At 42.6% G+C, this 19,941-nt stretch overlaps 1 protein-coding gene across 1 annotated transcript; it reads left to right on the top strand.

The window, feature by feature from the left end:
* Positions 1 to 10,818: 10,818 nt before the first annotated feature.
* LOC121781590 lies at positions 10,819 to 12,012 on the top strand. Its single transcript, XM_042179314.1, has one exon. The coding sequence runs from the start codon at positions 10,819 to 10,821 to the stop codon at positions 12,010 to 12,012; it is 1,194 nt and encodes a 397-aa protein (XP_042035248.1).
* Positions 12,013 to 19,941: the final 7,929 nt, after the last annotated feature.

Raw genomic sequence — 19,941 nt, 5'->3', positions numbered from 1 at the left:
ACAGCAGCCCTGATTCGGTTCCACGCCTTCCGGCAATTCTCCCCGTTGTGTGGCCTCCCCTCCGGGCAAAATAGCTGGTAGGCTGCTGCTACCTTGCCCCACACGTTGACGATCCTCTGGTTATTAGAAACAAGAGGATCGTCGCAAACACTCACCCACGCCTTTGACAGCGCAACATTCTCCTCGTCCGTCCACCTTCTCCGTACCGTGGGGTCATCCCCACCCGGCTGCGACGACTCCCCGACCTTCTTTCCCTTGCCCTTCTTCTTTGGGGCGCCACTACCCTGCACTGCTCCCCCCGTTTGAACGGGAGTTTCCGGAACTCCGAGACTATCAAACCCCAAATCCGACAACGCAAAATCATCAAAACCGCTCGGCGTGAACTGCGCATCCGTTGGGGTCGATGTGTGCGATGAAGCAGTCAAAAAATCAAAACTGGGGCGATAGACGTCCCCCCGCGTCACCTGCGTCGCCGGTACGCCCCCCGGCGTCCCCTGCGTCGCCGAACCTCCCCCGGGTATCATCTGCATATTGGGTGCCCACCCCTGCATCATCTGCATATTGGGTGCCCAACCCCGCATCGCCGGGAACCCCCCCGGCGGACTCCCTCCGGTCGGCATCCAGGGTAGCATCTGCTGCCACGGGTACATGTTGTTGTACCCGGGCATCTGATTCCATCCGCCTCCAACGGGGATTGGGGGAGTTTGAAAACCGCTCGTCCCTGAACTTGGCTCCTTGTTCAGATCCATTTCTCGGTGTTGATCTTGTTCATAAATTAAGATAGAGAGAGTACTCGTTAATACAAGTGGTGCGAATGAAAATGAAGTGCAAATCGCGTATATATAGTGTTTCGAAAATTAAAAATCAAAAATAAAAAATCCGCTGGGCTATGCGCTGGGCGATCCGGGCGCTACAATGGAGCCGAGCGGATCGCCCAGCACATAGCCCAGTGGTTTTTGACCGCCTAGCGCTAGGCGAAATTGATTTTCGGAAAACCGCTCGGCGGTTTTCGGATCCTCCAATGGTTCGCCTAGCGACCGCCTAGCGCCGGCGCTCGGCTAGGCGGTGCGCTAGGCGCCATTGTGGATGCTCTAAATATCAAAATTATACTCTCTTCGTCCACCATTTAAAGAATCCTTTAGAGCATCCACAACGGTGGCGGAAGAGCCGGCGTCCGTCCGCGCCGCAGGCACGGTGGTGTCTCGCCGCTGGCGCGGCGCTGCATCATCGAGCAGCGCCGCGCTAGCGAGCAGGACACGTGGCGTTGGGCGATTGGGCAACGGCATAGCCGTTGCCTTTAAATATTTTTTTATTTAAAATCGGTTTTTAATTAAAAAACCGATAAAAATTAAAAAAATTTCACTTCCCAAAAACAATATATCCGTTTATTACGGTTTTTACACTTTTTAAATTTTTTTTTATTTTTTTCCCCCAAAAATACACACTTTCATCTATAAATACCCCCACTTTCACACCCAAAAATTCACATCAAACTACACAATCCTCATCTTCATTCTCTATATCCATTCTCATCTTTATTCTCTCATATCCATTTTCAACTTCATTATCTCATACCCTACAACATAACAATGTCCGGCCAAGGTGATGACCACCCTCCCTCTCACGGTTGGAACCCCGAATAGTTTGGTGGACAACCGTTTCCTAGTTCGGAAACAGAATATTCGGCCCCTCCTCAAACCCAAGATTCGGCCGTTCCGGGTGGCTACCGGCCATACCCTATCGACGACCAAGGTGCCTCCCAAGGGCGATACGGGTGGACACTGGAGCCTAGGCCGATCGCCCCCTCCCAAACTCCGCCGGCTCCTACTCGTAGCGGTGTCCGGACACCGTACACTCCGGCGGAGATGGATAAATTGCTCAAGGCGTACTTTGAAATTTCCAAAGATGCGGCGGTTGGCACGAACCAATCCGGCAATCACTTTTGGTGGCGCGTCTCTCACCGGTACAATGCAAACCGGCCGCCGGGAACGATCGAGCGCAACGAGAGTATGGTGCGCAACTGCATCGGCCGAGCCAACGAAGAAATTGGCAAGTTCAATGGCTATTTCCTCCAGGAGACGCGGAATGCCGGGAGCAGCCGGAGTGAGGTCGACATCATCACTGCCGCGCTGAGCACCTACCAATCCATGAACGGCAAGTCGTTCAAGTACCTCAACGTTTGGCAGGAAACGCGGTTCCACCTGAAGTATATGCGAGGCGTAACATCATCCTCTAGCGGCTCATCCAAACGGTCAACGTCGGTATCCCTATCCGACGCCGGCTCAGAAGAAGTGGCTAGCCAACTCGCTGGAGCTAACTTGGGTAGCTCCGACGCCGAACCAAGCGGTTCCCGACACCGACCGCAAGGAAGGAAGAAGGCGGTGGCCGACCGCCGTCGCGCCGCGACTTCATCTGCCCCCGCTCCCGAACACGCTCCCTATGTGCCATCTCCACCCCCGAACAACTCGCTGTGGATGCTCTTACACCAACTCAATATGACCGATAGGTCAACTATGACCCCCACGCAACTTCAAACGCACGAGACCATGATATTGGGTCTCCAAAAACAATTGGGGTTAGTGCCGTCGGATGAGTACTCTTCCTCGGGTAATATTAGCCAATAATTATGTAATTTTTAATTTTTAGGAGTTTAATTATGTAATTTTTAATTTTTAGTATTTTAATTATGTAATTTTTAATTTTTAGGATTTTAATTATGTCTTTTTTATTTTATTTGTAATTTGTAATATTTATTGTGGTTTTTTAATGAATTTTAGTTTTATGGAAATGTTTTTGTTTAATTGAATTTTAAATTAATTGTGCTCGTCCTTGTGGAAGAGCACAGCTGTGGGTGTTGTGCTCTTGCCAGAGAGCAGGCAAAAAAAGTGGGGTCGGGCCCACAACCGTGCCGCTGGCAAGAGCACAGTTGTGGATGCTCTTAGATTCGGCATGAATTTTAAGAAATTATCTAACCCTGTGAAGAAAAGTAAGTGGATAAAAGTGGGGTGGAAAAAAAAAGTAAGTGGATAAAAGTGGAATATGTAACCCAATTAAAGTACTCCGTATTCGTTTTATATTAAATTGTGTGTATAAAAAGTTAGTCTAATATGGCGGCACGGATTGAAGCTGAAAGTTGTGTTTAGTGAGTTAAATAAAGTAAAATAAATTAGAAGAGAGAAAAGTAAGAGAGAGAAAATAGTGTAAAGTAAAAGAAAGAATAAAGTAAGTGTGATTAGATATTTTGTTTTTAGCTAAATAGAGAAATGACTCAAGTAATTTGGGACAATCCAAAATGTAATACGACTCTAGTAACCTGAGTCGGAGAGAGTACTATTTTACTACGCATGCAATATTTAAACTTTTAATTAAGGTTAACGGCTAGAAAATTCCAGCATAAAATAGTAATCCTTGATCCATTTATATGTCAGTCAAATTGCATTATAAATTACTATATACTAACACTACAATAAAGAAAATGACTAAGAATATTTTTAATGGTGTCTCAACTAAAGATAATTGTCTTAATGATAGTGTCCTCGATCTAGCAAATCTCGCTGAAGATTATCTCCAATATTTTAGTGGATCTTTTATTTTAGTTAGTTATATTTATTTATTTTTCATATCTTTTGTAATCTTTTATTTTAATTACGTTTCTTGATTAGCAAGACATGTGTTATAGGGTTTAGAATTCTATATAATAGAATTCAATCGTATTTTCATTCATTGAGAAATAAAGTATGAACTTATTCTCATTCTTGGTCCTGGAGGAAATCACCCCTAGCACCTCAATTATGGTTTATCTTGTTCTTCGCTTCGTTACAAATCGTTGGTGCTCTAGTCCGATAGATCAAGGGTCTATCACTTAATTTAGGGACATTTTCGGTATTCTAAATTATTGTTTTTTAAAAAAAAAATTTCAACATAATTAATTGCATCTATGTTTTTATATCCTTAAAAGGTAATTTTTTTCACTGTAAGTTTTTTTTTTTAAATCAAAGACGCCCTTTGTGGGCGGCAACATGATCTTAGCCCAAAAGTGACTAAGATCCAAAATAAGAACATGAAAATATAAACCAGAGGTCTCACAAGCCGGGATCCTCCATGCTATCAAGATGAAAAGAAGTGCCAAATAAACAAAAGGAAGCGATGAATATAAAGAAAGGCCCTAGGCGGAAATTTGTATAAAAATGTGAAATTTGGGTTGCCTTAGACAGAAATTGTTAGGAGTTATGGTCATGCACAACAGCCGAACGTGCATAGAGCTTAAGGTGAAGCTGCAAGATACATGATCAAGAAAGGAGGGTGAAGAAGTGAGTTGTCAAACTAGCCGTTAGGATTAGTTGTGTGTTGTTGTAACTGACTTAGTGTAGATCTCATACACTTGGTTATTAGAGTATAAAAGTTAGATGTGAGCTCATTATGCAGAAGAGATTTTCTGAGTTGTATAATCGTGTGATTTCCGTTCATTGTTCAATAAGAGTGCATTCACTTTCTTCCTCAATCCTCTCTCTCAAACACTCATATACACACTGCTAGTTTAGATCGAATTCTTGATATAGTTTCAACAATTGGCGTCATCCGGTGTGAAGCTCCGATCGAATAAAAGTCTGTGATAATGGCGGCACGGCTTGAAGCTGAAAAATTCACGGGGAAGAATGACTACGGTCTTTGGAAGATGAAGATGTGTGCAGTTCTTGTGCAGCAAGGTCTCGCTGCGGTGTTGGCCCCGGTCGATCCAGAGGGTAAAGGGAAAGCTCCGGCTCTAGATGAGAAAGCTCAGGCCAAATTCGAGGAGATGCAATTGAAAGCTCACAGTGCTGTAATTTTGTGCCTTGGGGATAAGGTGCTACGGGAGGTACAAGCTGAAACAACCGCCGCTGGGATCTTGAAGAAACTTGATGAAGTCTACATGGGAAATTCATTAGCCAACCGACTTTACATGAAGAGAAGGCTTTATTCATATAGTTTTGCTGAGGATAAGTCCATCACTGAGCAGCTTGAGGACTTCAGTAAATCAATAGATGATCTAGAGGCTGTTGATGTCAAAATCAGTGATGAAGACAAGGCTATTCTCGTTCTCAATGCCCTCCCTGCCTCCTATGATTAGATGAGGGATGCCATTTTGTATGGGATGGACCAATCGATCACTCTTGCAGAAGTTCATGCTGCTTTGATGGCCAAAGAATTGCAGAGAGGTGTTATCAGAAAATCAGATCCCCAGCCGGAGTCACTCAATATCAAGAAATTCAGCAAGAAGAAGTTTAAGAAGAAGAATGAGGAAGTGAAATCAGAGGGTTCTGGGGTGAAAGAGACTCGGTCTTGCCATTGGTGCAAGAAGTCTGGGCATTTGAAGCGTGATTGTTATGCTTGGAAGAAAAAACAGCAAATGAGAATCAGTCCCACAGCAATGTAGTGAATGAGGACGAAGGGGAAGTCCATGAGGTGATGAATGTGATGAAGAAAAGGGAGAGGGGTCATGGATTATGGACTCTGGCCGCTCCTTTCACATGTGCCCCAATAGAGATTGGTTTCAAGAGCTCTCTGAAGTTGATGGATCTGTGCTATTAGGGAATAATCAGACATGTAAGATCAGAGGGATTGGAAGTATCTTGTTGAGAGTTGCTAATGGATCAGTGAAGTTGCTGTCAGAAGTGAGATATATTCCACAAGTAAAGAGGAACTTGATCTCTTTAGGAACTCTTGAAAGAAAGGGTACACATTCACATCAGAAAATGGTGAGAATTCTCAAGTGAAGATGACTGCAAGAAGGGAAGGTAGTCTGTATTATCTGCAAGCAACAGTCATTCTTGGATAGTCACATTCTGTAACAAGATCAGATTTGAGGATCTGGCATTCAAGGTTGGGGCATCCAGCAGAAGGGAGCCTGAAGGCTCTGATCAAAATGGGCTTGATTGATGCTACAACAGATGATAAACTGGAGCCTTGTGAGGACTGCCTGATGGGGAATCTAAAAAACTTAGTTTCCCAACAAGTAAACATACTTCTTCTTCACCACTTATTCGTGTGCACTCTGATCTATGGGGTCCCTCATCAGTAAAGAGTTTGGGTGGAGGGAAGTACTATATGTCCATAATTGATGACTGGTATAGGAAGGTTTGGGTATATATTCTAAAGGAGAAGTCTGATGCTTTAATACATTCAAAATTTGGTGTCTTTATGGAAAGAAAAAGAGGAATTTCACCAAAGGTACTTAGAACTGACAATGGACTTAAGTATCTGTCCAAGGAGTTTGGTCAGTTTTGTCAAGAAAAAGGTATTAAAAGGCATAAGACAGTCCCTGGGAATCCACAATTGAATGGGATTGCTGAAAGAATGAATCGAACCTTGCTTGAAAGAGTAAGATGCTTGCTGACTTCTTCTGATTTGAGGAAGCATTTCTGGGCTGAGGCAGTTTCTACAGCTGCCTACCTCATCAATAAATGCCCAGCTTCTGGCATAGGTGGGGCTATACCAGATAAAGGTGGTATGGTGAGAAGGCGGATTATTTAAGATTAAAGCCTTTTGGATGTAAGGCCTTTGCTCACCAGAAACAAGGTAAGCTCAATTCTAGAGCCCTCAAATGTAGTATGTTGGGGTATCAGAAGGGAGTCAAAGGGTATAGGCTATGGTGTTTGGAGCCTGTAAATAACAAAATAATAATCAGTAGAGATGTGGTCTTTATTGAGAATAAGATGCCTTTTCTGGAGAAGGCTGCAGAAGAAAGTCAGCCTGGCTCTGAGACGGAGGTCAGTGATGTTCACTTTGAGGTGGAGGATAATATGATGAATAGTGATGTTGATCTGACTGAGGATGCTGAGGCTCAAGTGCAGAGCCAACTAGATCTTGCTGGCTATCAGTTGGCCAGGGACAGAACAAGGAGAGTAAATGTAAGGCCTCCTTCAAGATACAGAGATAGTGAGATGCTCTTTTATGCATTGCATGTAGCTGCACATATTAAGTTTTCTGAGCCAATCTCATATGCTGAAGCAGTTGAATGCCCTGAGTCTAAACAATGGATTTAGGCTATGAAGGAAGAAATTGACTCATTAATCAAGAACAAGGATCTTAGTAGATAAAGCTGAGTTTAGAAAGGTGATTGGTTGTAAATAGGTGTTCAAAAAGAAAGTTGAAGTAGCTCAGTCACAGAAGATAAGATATAAGGCAAGGCTTGTGGCAAAAGGCTTCAATCAAGAAGAGGGAATTGACTTCAATGAGTTTTTTTTTCCTGTGGTCAAGCATAATTCCATTAGAGTTCTGATGGTTGTAGCAGCAAAGAAGAATTGGGAGTTAGAACAGCTTGATGTAAAAACAACATTTCTAAATGGAGATCTTGAGGAAACTATTTACTTAGCTCAGCCTCAGGGATTTGAGATACCTGGATCAGAGCAAAAAGTGTGCATACTAAAAAAAAGGTTATATGGTCTTAAACAAAGTAGTAGGCAATGGTATCTGAAGTTTGGTGAAAGTCTGTCAAAATAGGGTTTCTGTAGATCATTATATGATAGCTGTGTTTTTGTTAAGAAGCAGCAAAACAAGGAGCCAATCTACTTGTTGTTATATGTAGATGATATGGTGATTTCAGGTCCTGATGTTGATGAAATCAGTAGAGTGAAGTCTCAGCTAAATGCAGAGTTTGAAATGAAGGATCTTGGAGTTGCAAAAAGGATCCTTGGTATGGATATAGTCAGAAACAGAAGAGAAGGCAAGCTATGGTTGTTTCAAACAGATTACATCCAGAAAACTCTGTAGAAGTTCAAGAGTAAGAACATGAAGAGTGCAACAACTCCTATGGCTGTGCATTTCAAGCTGTCAAAAGATCAGCTGGCTAAAAGTGAAGTGGAGAATAGGGAAATGGAGTTGATCCCTTAGTCCAATATTGTAGGAAGCTTGATGTACATGATGATCTGCACAAGGCCAGACATTGCTCAAGCCATAAGTTCTACAAGCAGATACATGTCTGGTTTTGGAAGAAGTCACTGGAGTGCTCTCAAATGGACTATGAGGTATCTTAAAGGGGCTGAAAAGCTTGAGATTCTATCCACTAAAAAAGGTGGAGCAGAGAATGAGCCCATAGTTGGGTTTTGTGATTCTGATTATGCTTCCAGCCTTGACACCAGAAGATCATAAACAGGTTATGTGTTCACTTAGTTTGGATCTGCTATCTGCTGCAAATCAAGTCTGCAGAATGTAGTTGGTCTATCAACTACATAGGCTGAATATATGGCACTTACTTCAACTGTAAAAGAGAGCAAGTGGCTAAGGGGCTTGATTTCTGAGTTTGGGATAAAGCAAGAAGGTGTTACAATCCACTGTGGAACAATTTGTTTGGCTCGACATCAAATGTTTCACGAAAGAAGTAAGTATATGGATGTGAGACTCCATTTTATCAAAGATGAGGTGGAGAGTGGAAGAGTGAGGGTGGTGAAGATAGACACTGCTCACAATCCGGATGACATGCTCACTAAACCATTGAGCAAAGAAAAGTTTGAGTATTGTTGCAGGCTGGTGAACTTACTCAAGGCAGACTTCTGATGCTGTGATGACCAAGGTGGAGATTGTTAGGAGTTATGGTCATGCACAGCAGCCGAGCGCATGGAGCTTAAGGTGAAGCTGCAACATACGTAATCAAGAAAGGAGGGTGAAGAAGTGAGCTGTCAAACTAGCCGTTAGGATTAGTTGTGTGTTGTTGTAACTGACTTAGTGTAGATCTCATACACTTGGTTATTAGAGTATAAAAGTTAGATGTGAGCTCATTATGAGAAGAGATTTTCTGAGTTGTATAATCGTGTGATTTCCGTTCATTGTTCAATAAGAATTCATTCACTTTCTTCCTCAATCCTCTTTCTCAAACACTCATACACACACTGCTAAATTAAATCGAATTCTTGATCTAGTTTCATCAGAAATCAACAACAAATGTTTAACTAAATCAATTATAATTAAACTTAGTGCAGTGCAAGAGGTAGAAGAAAATGAAATACAAGCAACCGCGCATGAATACCCCGTAACAATAATATTGACGGTGCTCCAATACTAAATTCACAAGTGACAGTTCAATTTATACCAATTATCTATAGTCGTAGTCTTTTCTTTGGAGATCTTGCTATGCACATGAGTTAGAGGTGGTCTCTAAATGAGGACGTTTAGAGTGTTGATACAGACCCTGCGCTAGAGCCACAAGCGCCGGTGATAGAGACAACACGAGAGGCGGAGGCGCCGGTAGAGAAGAACATGCCGCCATCGATCGCGACGACCAAGGGACGGAGGAATCGACACCCACCGGACTTGTTCGGAGATTACGTTCCAAAGTAGTGTTGCGAGTATTACTTTCCTTTTATTTATTTCTTATTTTTGGATATTAGTTTATTTTGATTATTTAATTACCATATAGAGTCGAGCGTAATTATAGGCTCCGTTTCGGGTTTTCTTTATTGGTTCTTTCCCGAGATGATTAGGATTAGAAGTCGAACCAACCCTAGGGTCCTTAGTCTATAAATATGGCTATGTTCATTCACTTTTGGATATCAATAAAATTCACGTGAATTGCCCACAAAAGCAAGACTTTATTACAAACCCTAGTTGGTCGCTGCCCGTCGGAGAACCTCCGTGCACAGCCGCCCTAGAAGTACCGCCGATCCTGTGTGCAGGACACCGGGAGTGTCGTGATCGCCGAGCCACCGAGCCACCGATCATCGTTGAGGAGCGAGTCCTTAACATCTGGTGCTTTCATCCAGTACTCATGAAGCGTTTCGACAACAACGGCATGGCCGTTTGGGGCGCAAGCCGCCAAGATTCCTACCCACCGTACAGGTTCGGGAGCCGCCAGCCGAGGGCGGGCCGCCGAGATGGTGGAGTGTTCAATAGACACGATATGGAAGACGGCGGCGGGGAAACTCGCCAGCCAAAGGAGCCGCGACAAGAGGAAGCCGGCCCCACTACCTTAGATCACGTGTTGGAGAGATTGGAGAGGTTGGAAAAATTCGAGACGGGGCGAGACGACACGGACCGCCGTTTTCAGAATCCTCACCCGTCTTGGTCACGTGATGCGGAGCCTCCCTTGAGCTTTGACGATGGAGATGATTGGGAGTACGACGAGGTGCGTCGCCTGAGACCCGGAGAGAGGACCGCTCGCGGGAGAAACCCTCCCTGGGGTTTTCGCGAGGGGCAGCATGAGTCCAGACCACGCCGCAATAACTTGGGTCGTAATGGACCCGGACGGACGACGCACGGTAACCTCACCCAGGGAAATACGTATGGGGGGCGATCAGTCTTATGATCGTCCGACGACGTGTTGGGACCCACCGCAGAGATATCAGAGTAACGGGCAGGGTTTCGAGAGACAGCAAGGGGTGAAGATGGATCCGCCGTGTTTCGACGGGTCAGACTCGGCTAATTGGATCTCTAGAGTCCAATACTATTTCAATCACCTTATGATGCCCGAAGCTCAACGATTACACTATGCGGTGATGTTATTTGATCAACCTGCAGCTGAATGGGTCTTTAATTACTCTGTGAATAACGAATTCGTTACATGGAATGAGTTTCTGGGGGATGTTCGCCATCGTTTCGATAGGAGGAGCTTTCAGAATTATTTCGGGCTATTGGCCAAACTCACGCAAACCGGATCACTGTTGGAATACCACAATACGTTTGAGAAATATTTGAATCGGGTCCACGGGGTCTCGAAATCGGAGTTGTTCACCTTGTTTGTAGCGGGTCTCAAACGAGACATTCAGGAGCGCGTGAAGTTGCACAGACCTGAGTCATTAGCAGCTGCGATGGCCTTAATTTTAGAGTGGACGGATGACACGCAAGAGCATGGTCCGCAGCCCGCGTTTTTGGTCGCGTCAGCCTTGGCAGAACCGTGATAGCCGAGGGCTGGCAAGTACCTCCGCAGCACCGACAGCGGCAACAGGCACAGCCGCCGCGGGACAGACCACGGGTTCCGTGGGTCGCAGTGGGGAAAGGCCGCGTTTCGGCGAGATTCAGGTTTCCCAAGCTGAAAAGACGGAACGCACCCGTCGGGGCTTGTGTTACTATTGCCTCGAGAAGTGGATTGTCGGGCACGTGTGCAAACAGAGACTGCTATGCTACGCGGAGGACAAAGAGGGAGATGATGAGGACTCGGATGGATGCCCGGCTGATGAGACTGTGCCCACGGACGTGTCGCATGTTCACGCGATGGACGGGGGTCGCCGATCTCGACCGATGAAGGTCGTGGGAGTTATACACGATCGCGAGGTGTGTGTCCTAATTGACACAGGGAGCGACCAAGATTTTCTCCACCCGAAGGTTGCTGAATCACTGCACTTGCCACTCTCGCCTATTCATCCTTTCAAGGTGATTGTGGGCAACGGGGCGGCCCTTCTTTGCACTCATGTTTCCAGACAGACAAAATTGGAGGTGCAGGGCTCGATTTTCATGGTGGATCTCCATATTCTACCTATTCACGGTCCAGATGTGATTCTGGGTATGGACTGGCTGGAATCGTTGGGGAAGGTGACCGCAGATTTCGCAGGAAAAACATTAGAGTTTGTTCACGGGGAGAGCCGTATTACGCTAACGGGGGTTACGCCACCTGCCCGTAAGATAGATGGAGCCTCACTGGCGGCTTTGATGTCCCCTTCGGGAGGTTTGGAAGTATATGAGATTATGCTCTTGGAACCGGAGACGACCACCACCACATCCGAGGTCCGCGAGGATTTTCCGGCTGATCTTCCGCCGGCCATAGCAGCAGTTATGGAGACTTACAGACCGGTTTTCAGCATGTCGTCCGGGATGCCACCATTATACCCTTTTGATCACCGCATACATCTGTTGCCGGGCACGAAACCGATCAACGTAAGACCGTACCGCTATCCCTATTTTAAAAAAAATGAGATAGAGCGGCAAGTCAAAGACATGCTTGACCAGGGGATTATTCAGAGAAGCATCAGTCCGTTCTCTTCACCAGTACTACTGATTCGTAAGAAGATGGATCTTTTCGCTTCTGCATTGATTATCGTGCACTGAACACCGCCACGGTACCGGACCACTTTCCTATACCCACGGCGGACGAGCTTTTTGATGAGTTGGGGAAGGCCCGGGTATTTACGAAGCTTGATTTGCGGTCGGGGTACCATCAGATCAGGATGCAGGAGGAGGATGTATTTAAAACTGCCTTTCGAACCCATGACGGCCATTTCGAATTCTTAGTGATGCCTTTTGGGTTGACGAATGCCCCGTCCACATTCCAGGCGGCAATGAACGCAATTTTTCAACCAATGCTAAGGCGGTTCGTCATTGTGTTCTTCGACGACATACTGGTTTACAGCCCAAATCTGGAGGAGCATGGTGAGCACTTGTCCGCGGTATTGAAGGTTCTACAAGACAACAGTTTCTTCGTCAAGTTATCCAAATGCTCGTTCTGCAGTTCCACCGTAGAGTATTTGGGGCACTTGATCAGCAATGGCTCCCTTATGGCCGACCCCAGCAAAATTAGTGCAATGACAGCTTGGCCGAAGCCGAAGAATGTTAGGCAACTCCGCAGTTTTTTTGGACTAACCGGCTATTACCGTCGTTTCATAGCGGGATACACCCTGATTGAGTCGCCCTTGACGGATTTATTGAAAAAGGACGCGTTTGTGTGGACCCCGGAGACGGATTCTAGTTTCTTGGATCTTAAAGGAGCCATGACGACGGCCCCAGTGCTTCGTCTACCTGATTTTGAGAAGACTTTCTGCGTCGAGACGGACGCTTCTGATACGGGCATTGGTGCAGTATTACTCCAAGATAGTCACCCGATTGCATTTTTTAGCAAGAAGCTTGGCCCTCGTCGCCGAGTCGCATCCACGTATCACAAAGAGTTATATGCGATCGTCGAGGCTGTGCAGAAATGGCGTCAATACCTACTTAGGAGAGAGTTCGTCATTAGGAGTGATCAGAAGAGCTTGAAAGAATTGCTCCAACAGATAGTGCAGACGCCGGAACAGCAGCTCTATGTACGGAAACTCATGGGCTATAAGTTCGTTATCGAGTATAAGAAGGGGATCACGAATCGAGCGGCGGACGCGCTGTCAAGGTGTGAGGAAGACGAGCCGTCCGACGCACATGCGGTAGCGACACCGGCGATCGAGGTGGGGCCCGATGCCGAGCGCAGCGGCGCACTTCTGGCGGCCGCGGCGCATCCTATCCCGCAGCTCTTGGATTTACTCCGTCGAGAAACCGCGTCTTCCCCGGAAATGCGTGAAATCACAGCCGAAATAAAGGCGGGGCGGGCTCCGCTATATTTATCCTTGGTGGACGGACTGGTTTACTATAACCGCCGTATATTTGTGAGCTCGCGTTCTTCAGCACGGACGCCGATATTGACCGAATATCACAGCTCTCAGTCAGCGGGTCATCCCGGGTTCGAGCGCACGTGGCGTCACGTAACGGCGGATTTTTACTGGCCAAACATGAAGAAAGAGGTAAAGAGGTTTGTGGAAGCATGCATCGTGTGCCAGACGACGAAATACTCTACCCAGAAGCCGGCCGGGTTGTTGCAGCCGCTACCACTTCCATCCCAAGTTTGGGAGGATGTGTCCATGGACTTTATTACCAGCTTGCCTCGATCCCGCGGCTACACGGTGATCATGGTGGTCGTAGATAGTTTGTCTAAATATGCACATTTTGCCCCATTACCCGCGAGGTTTGATGCGTTGAAGGTGGCTCATTTGTTTATCAATATGGTTGTTCGCCACCACGGTTTTCCAAAGACGTTGGTCTCCGACAGGGACTCGGTGTTCTTAAACCAGTGTTGGGAGGATTTGATGCGCCTCAGTGGCACGAAATTAAATTTCTCAACGGCCTACCACCCACAATCGGACAGCCAGACGGAGGTTCGGAATAGAGGTTTGGAACAGTATCTGCGAGCCTTCACAGCAGATCGACCATCCAAATGGGCGAATTTTCTTCCTTGGGCAGAACTAGCCTTGAATTGCTTCCATCATGCAGGTTTGGGAATGTCTCCATATAAGACCCTCTATGGCCGAGAGCCACCGAGTTTAATTTTCGCGGTCCCATCGAGGTCGACACCTCCGTCAGCGGCGGAAGTGATCCGTCAACGGGGGGAGTTATTAGTGGAGTTGCGACGGAATTTAGAGCGCGCCCAGCAGCGAATGCGCGAGTCGGCCAACAAACACCATCGAAATGTGGAGTTTGAGGCGGGCGACTTAGTCTTATTGAAGCTCCAGCCGTATCGGCAACATTCGGTGGCTCGTCCTCAGTCGACCAAGCTGGCGCGGCGATACTATGGGCCGTTTGAGGTGTTAGAGCGAATTGGGCAAGTCGCGTATCGGTTACGCTTGCCGGAGGGGAGTAGGATTCACAACGTCTTCCATGTGAGCCTCCTTCGCAAGTTTGTGGTAGGCGGCGACTCTGAGACTGGCATGGAGCTTCCATCGGAGTTCTTTGGGGACAAGCCGGTCGTTTATCCGATACGGGTGTTGGATAGGCGAGTTTTGTGGCACGAGGATAGACCTGTGGAGCATGTGTTGGTACGTTGGTCCGATGGCACTGAGTCGCCATCGTGGGAACCGGCCGAACTGGTGCAGCGCAAGTTTCCTAACGTGCTCCTTGAGGACAAGGAGGTTGCTATGGAGGGGGGTTGATACAGACCCTGCGCTAGAGCCACAAGCGCCGGTGATAGAGACAACACGAGAGGCGGAGGCGCCGGTAGAGAAGAACATGCCGCCATCGATCGTGATGACCAAGGGATGGAGGAATCGATGCCCACCGGACTTGTTCGGAGATTACGTTCCAAAGTAGTGTTGTGAGTATTACTTTCCTTTTATTTATTTCTTATTTTTGGATATTAGTTTATTTTGATTATTTAATTACCTTATAGAGTCGAGCGTAATTATAAGCTCCGTTTCGGGTTTTCTTTGTTGGTTCTTTCCCGAGATGATTAGGATTAGAAGTCGAACCAACCCTAGGGTCCTTAGTCTTTAAATAGGGCTATGTTCATTCACTTTTGGATATCAATAAAATTCACGTGAATTGCCCACAAAAGCAAGACTTTATTACAAACCCTAGTTGGTCGCTGGCCGTCGGAGAACCTCCGCGCACAGCCGCCCTAGAAGCACCGCCAATCCTGTGTGCAGGACGCCGGGAGTGTCGTGATCGCCGAGCCACCGTGCCGCCGATCATCGTTGAGGAGCGAGTCCTTAACAAGTGCATACTTTATAAAGCTTTTATATGATAGTACTTTCATGAGTCCATGACTGATATCTCATACGAAAATAACAACGGGGATTAAAATTCAATTACTAGGAACAGAAAGTAACTATTTGAATCACTTTGTAGCATTTTCCCCAAACACATCCTTCTCTTTTTCCCTTTCTATAAAATATCTCATTTCCATTTATGGAATTTTCCTAAACTTGTTACTAATACACATTTATTTATTTACAACTTATACTACTATGACTCACTATTAAGCATTAATAATAATGTGGATTTCACTATTCATTAATACTATTTGAACTCCTCTTCTTTTCATTTTTTTTACTTTACTAATTATGCATTAATTCTCATGTCATTTCAAATTTATGTATTCTTTTGAAACGGAGGGAGTATTACAATTAACTAACTTCACTTAGTTAACCTTTACTTTGATCACATCTAAAAGTGCAAAAAAATATGGAAAAAGTGCAACTAAAAAAAATCTCAAAAGCAAGATCCTTTCCCTATTTAGTCAATCAAGACACCAAAACCAAACAAAAGTTTTGCCCTCATCAATGAATAGTGGGACAAATGTCGAATTGACAAGAAGCTATTTCACATTAAACTAACAATTTTATCTTATTATTCCCACCATATTATTCCCTACCTTTCCATTTATAAACGAACAGCGCATCAACCATGTCCATTCTTAGGGACTATGCTCCTTTGGCCTACCCTTGTATTTGGTCTCATTATTTTCCTAACTTTATTCTTTGTTGTTACTTTTCCAAATTCATTTGGGTGTCGTGTGTGGTTTAAGAACCCCAATCATACATCAATTTGAATAGTAGACTGGCCCGACCATGTTGAATTTAATGGATATCATTTCGTTCAATGATGGCATAGTCCCTCTAAAAAAAGAAAAATAAAATAAAATTATTGGAATAGTAGATGAATGCATTCCTCCCGACATTGAAAATACTAACAAAAGAAAATAAAGACTAAAAGATTGAACTTTTTGATTGATAATTATTATCCCCCAACTATTGGTTATATATTTTACTTATTATAAGAATTAAGCGGCTTGGTAATTATGTTAGCGTAAAGCAAAACAACGAGGGGATACTTAAAAGCGAATAATTTTATGGTAAATCGTGGGATTTATCTCTATTTTTATGCCGTTTTGTAAAATTTATATGCTTTTTCAATCATTACAAATAAAATATGATTAAATATATAAAATTTCAGAACTTTTTATTCAATTTTATTTTCTAAGATGTTATATACGACTAGAATTGATACGTCTATAAACTTAGAATATTTTTAGTCATTGAATTGTGAAGATCTACGGGATTCCTCAATTAGTTTAATGTATTAGTAGTTAGGTTTGAAATTGAATCACAAAGGTGATAATTTTATTTTTTGAATGCGTACTATTTCTCTAAAGGTTCATACATGCTATGCGACCATGAATTCATAGAGCAAAGTGATGAATCATCAATAGCTATTCCAAATATTTTATATTTTGTAAACTACTTCTGTTATATGTGTGTGGTAAGTGAAGGGAATGTTCGATAAAGAATACTTCACCACCAAAGCAAAGATCAAGTTTAGAAGGTTGTAGACATCATGGATTTTAGAATTCATTCATTGCAATCATATAGACCTAGATGAGTAAATTAAAAAGCAATATATGGATAAAATGATCCTAGAACAAGCTCACTAAATTATTGATTTGATGACTTTCTAGACTTGATGATTATTTGCATCTTCTTCACTAGTCAATTCCTTTCAATCCACCTCAGAGCAAGAATATCTTGGGAAAAAAATAGAGAAAAAGATAGTACGGGTTGAAAATTGTACGACCTCCGTCCCACGTTACTTGAGCGTTTCTTTTCAGCACGAGATTTAAGAAAGTTGTGTTTAATGAGTTAAATAAAGTAAAATAAGGTAGAAGAGAGAATAAAGTAAGAGAGATGAGAGAGATGGTAAAGTAAAAGAAAAAATAAAGTAAGTGTAATTAGATGTTTTGTTTTTAGCCAAAAAGAGAAATGACTCAAGTGACTTGGGACAACCTAAAATGGAATACGATTCAAGTAACTTGGGACGGAGAGACTAGGAGAAAAAGATCAAGAATACTAATTAGAAATTTTATCACCTAATCAAGAAACTTTCCACAATCATTTTCACCGGCCATTTTTAGCAAAAGCTTATTTTTAACCCTCATTTATAGTGAATGGTGAATATGTGTTAATGGTGCCTGTGGTTACAGAAAACCACTTTAGTCACCAGCATTTACACGATAAAAAAAGTTTGAACTTAGGCGAGTTAACTATACAATTTAATCTCTATACTTCCTCCGTTCCATAGTAATGAAGTCATTTTATCATTTTGGTACGTTCCATAATAATAGAGTCATTTCCCTTTTTAATAAAAACCAACACATTTTTCCAGACCTACTTTAATCTCTCTTACTTTTTTTCTCTCTTCATCTCTCTACCTTTTTTTTATTTTTCACTTTATTCTCCCTTTATTTAACTCACCTAACACAATTTTTCTTAATCTCCATGCCAAAAAGAAACGCTTCTTTTACTATGGAACGGAGGGAGTATTAACTTATGTCACTATGAAAGTTAATATTGATCTCATTGTCCAAAATTTTGAAAAATTTGGGCTTCCTTTTTATTAGTTATTTGCTTGTGTTTAAAATATCAAATGTAATAATTGAATAATTAATTATAGATGTTGTTAATTTAGTTTAAATAACTAATTTTACGAGTTTTCTAGTTCAAGATAATTACTGGATTCGATTCCAATTGACCAAAGCTTATGTACAATAAAATATTCTTCTTATGAACACCTCAAATTGAGCAGAGATTACGTACAATAAAATCCTAATCTTATTCAACCTGACCATGGTAGGAGTCGTTATATAGAAAATCTTAACGACTCCACACCCTAATTCAAACATTTAACCTGAGAAAAAATTGAGTTGTACTTGTATAAGTTGATATAAAAAAATCAAAATAATTGCAACAGTTAAAAGCTGATAAAGCTTAATAAAAAAAAGTTGGCTAGAACTAATTATTCAATTGGGGCTTTGGTGGTCTGGGCTTGGACCAATTTTTATCTGGGCTGAGGTGGACTTCTAACAAGCATGGGCCCAGACGAGCCCCGATTTTACATATAATCACAATTGAAACTCACCTGACCTGAATAACCTGCACACGAATGTAGATTGTGTAGATTGTAGACCCATTACATTCTTGATTCTTCTACCTCCTTCCCAGTAAATTACGTGCACGTAATCAAATGCAAACTCTAAATATTGTATAAACTTTAAATTATGATATAGATCATTGGAAAATATCAACAGAAAATAAAATAACAGAGAAAATGTCAACACAGTGTCAACAGTTGATATTGTATCGACATTTTCTGTTGATATTATTTTGTCATTTATTGACATTTTCTAACGGTTCATATCATAGTTTGAAGTTTATACAATACCACCTTTAAGTATCTCATTTTTCCTTCTTTTATGTTCATCATTAAATATCATATTTCACCTTTACTATATTTTGCAATAAAGACTCACATTCCACTAAGTCACCGTACTCACATTTTATTAAAAAATCAATATATAAAAGTGTGATTCACATTCCACTAACTTTTTCTACCACTTACTTTTATAAAGTCAAACAATTTCTTAAAACTCGACTATATATTACCTTCAATATACTATCGTTATTACTACCTCCATCCACTTTTAAATGTCTCATTTTTCCTTCTTTTATGTCCTCCATTAAATATCACATTTCACTTTTACTATATATGCCAATAGACTCACATTACACTAACTCACCCCACTAACATTTTATTAAAAAATAATACTCCCTCCGTCCACAAAAAATATGACACATTGTGAATGACACGAGTTTTAATGTAAAATTGGTAAAGTAAGAGAGAAGGAAAAAAAAATAAGAGAGAAGTTGTGTTAGTGGAATGTGAGGTCCATATTATTAGTAAGAGAGAAGGGAAAAAAGTAAGAGAGAAGTTGTTGAAAACTTTCATTTTTAAAATGTGCTCTATTTTTCGTGGACAACCAAAAATGGCAAATGTGCTCTATTTTTTGTAGACGGAGGGAGTATATAAAAGTGGGACCCACATTCCAACTTTTTCTTGAGATAAAAATATTCTCTATATTTAGTAATGTGTCATCTTGAGTTGGACAAACTAGAAAAGAAAGTGAATCATCTTTATTGGGACGGAAGGAGTATTATATTTCGTTATTTTTTAATTCATGAATTTTGATTGATGGCGTTGCTCATTTGGATGAAGTATTTCGATATGTTGCCACTTCTAAAATTTACACTACTAGAAAATTGGCCTTTAATGACACCTAAAATTGCCACTAGAAAACTATTGTTGTGGCACTTTGCCTGTAATGGCACTTTTGGAAGTGCAGCACCGGGTACCTGTAGTAAGAGGTAGTGCATAGATAGTACATCTATGATGGCACTTTTTATGTTGAAGTGCAGTAACAATATATTATAAAGTGCAGTGAAAAGCTAGTGTGTAGATAGTACATCTATGCTGACACTTTTTATAAAGTGTGATAAAAAAAGTGTAGTGAGAAGCAATTTTTCTAGTAGTGAAATAACCCTCAATATGTTCTTCCTATACTTTTGTTTGGAGTGTTCGCACTCGCTAAGATAAGGAGTCGTACAAACTTAAGAAAGTTAATTCATCTCTGAA

This window comes from Salvia splendens, chromosome 20, assembly GCF_004379255.2.
Source record: "Salvia splendens isolate huo1 chromosome 20, SspV2, whole genome shotgun sequence".
NCBI classification, from domain to species: domain Eukaryota; kingdom Viridiplantae; phylum Streptophyta; class Magnoliopsida; order Lamiales; family Lamiaceae; genus Salvia; species Salvia splendens.
The sequence above is the reverse complement of the archived record's forward strand: the minus strand, read 5'-3'. Positions and strand labels throughout refer to the sequence as shown.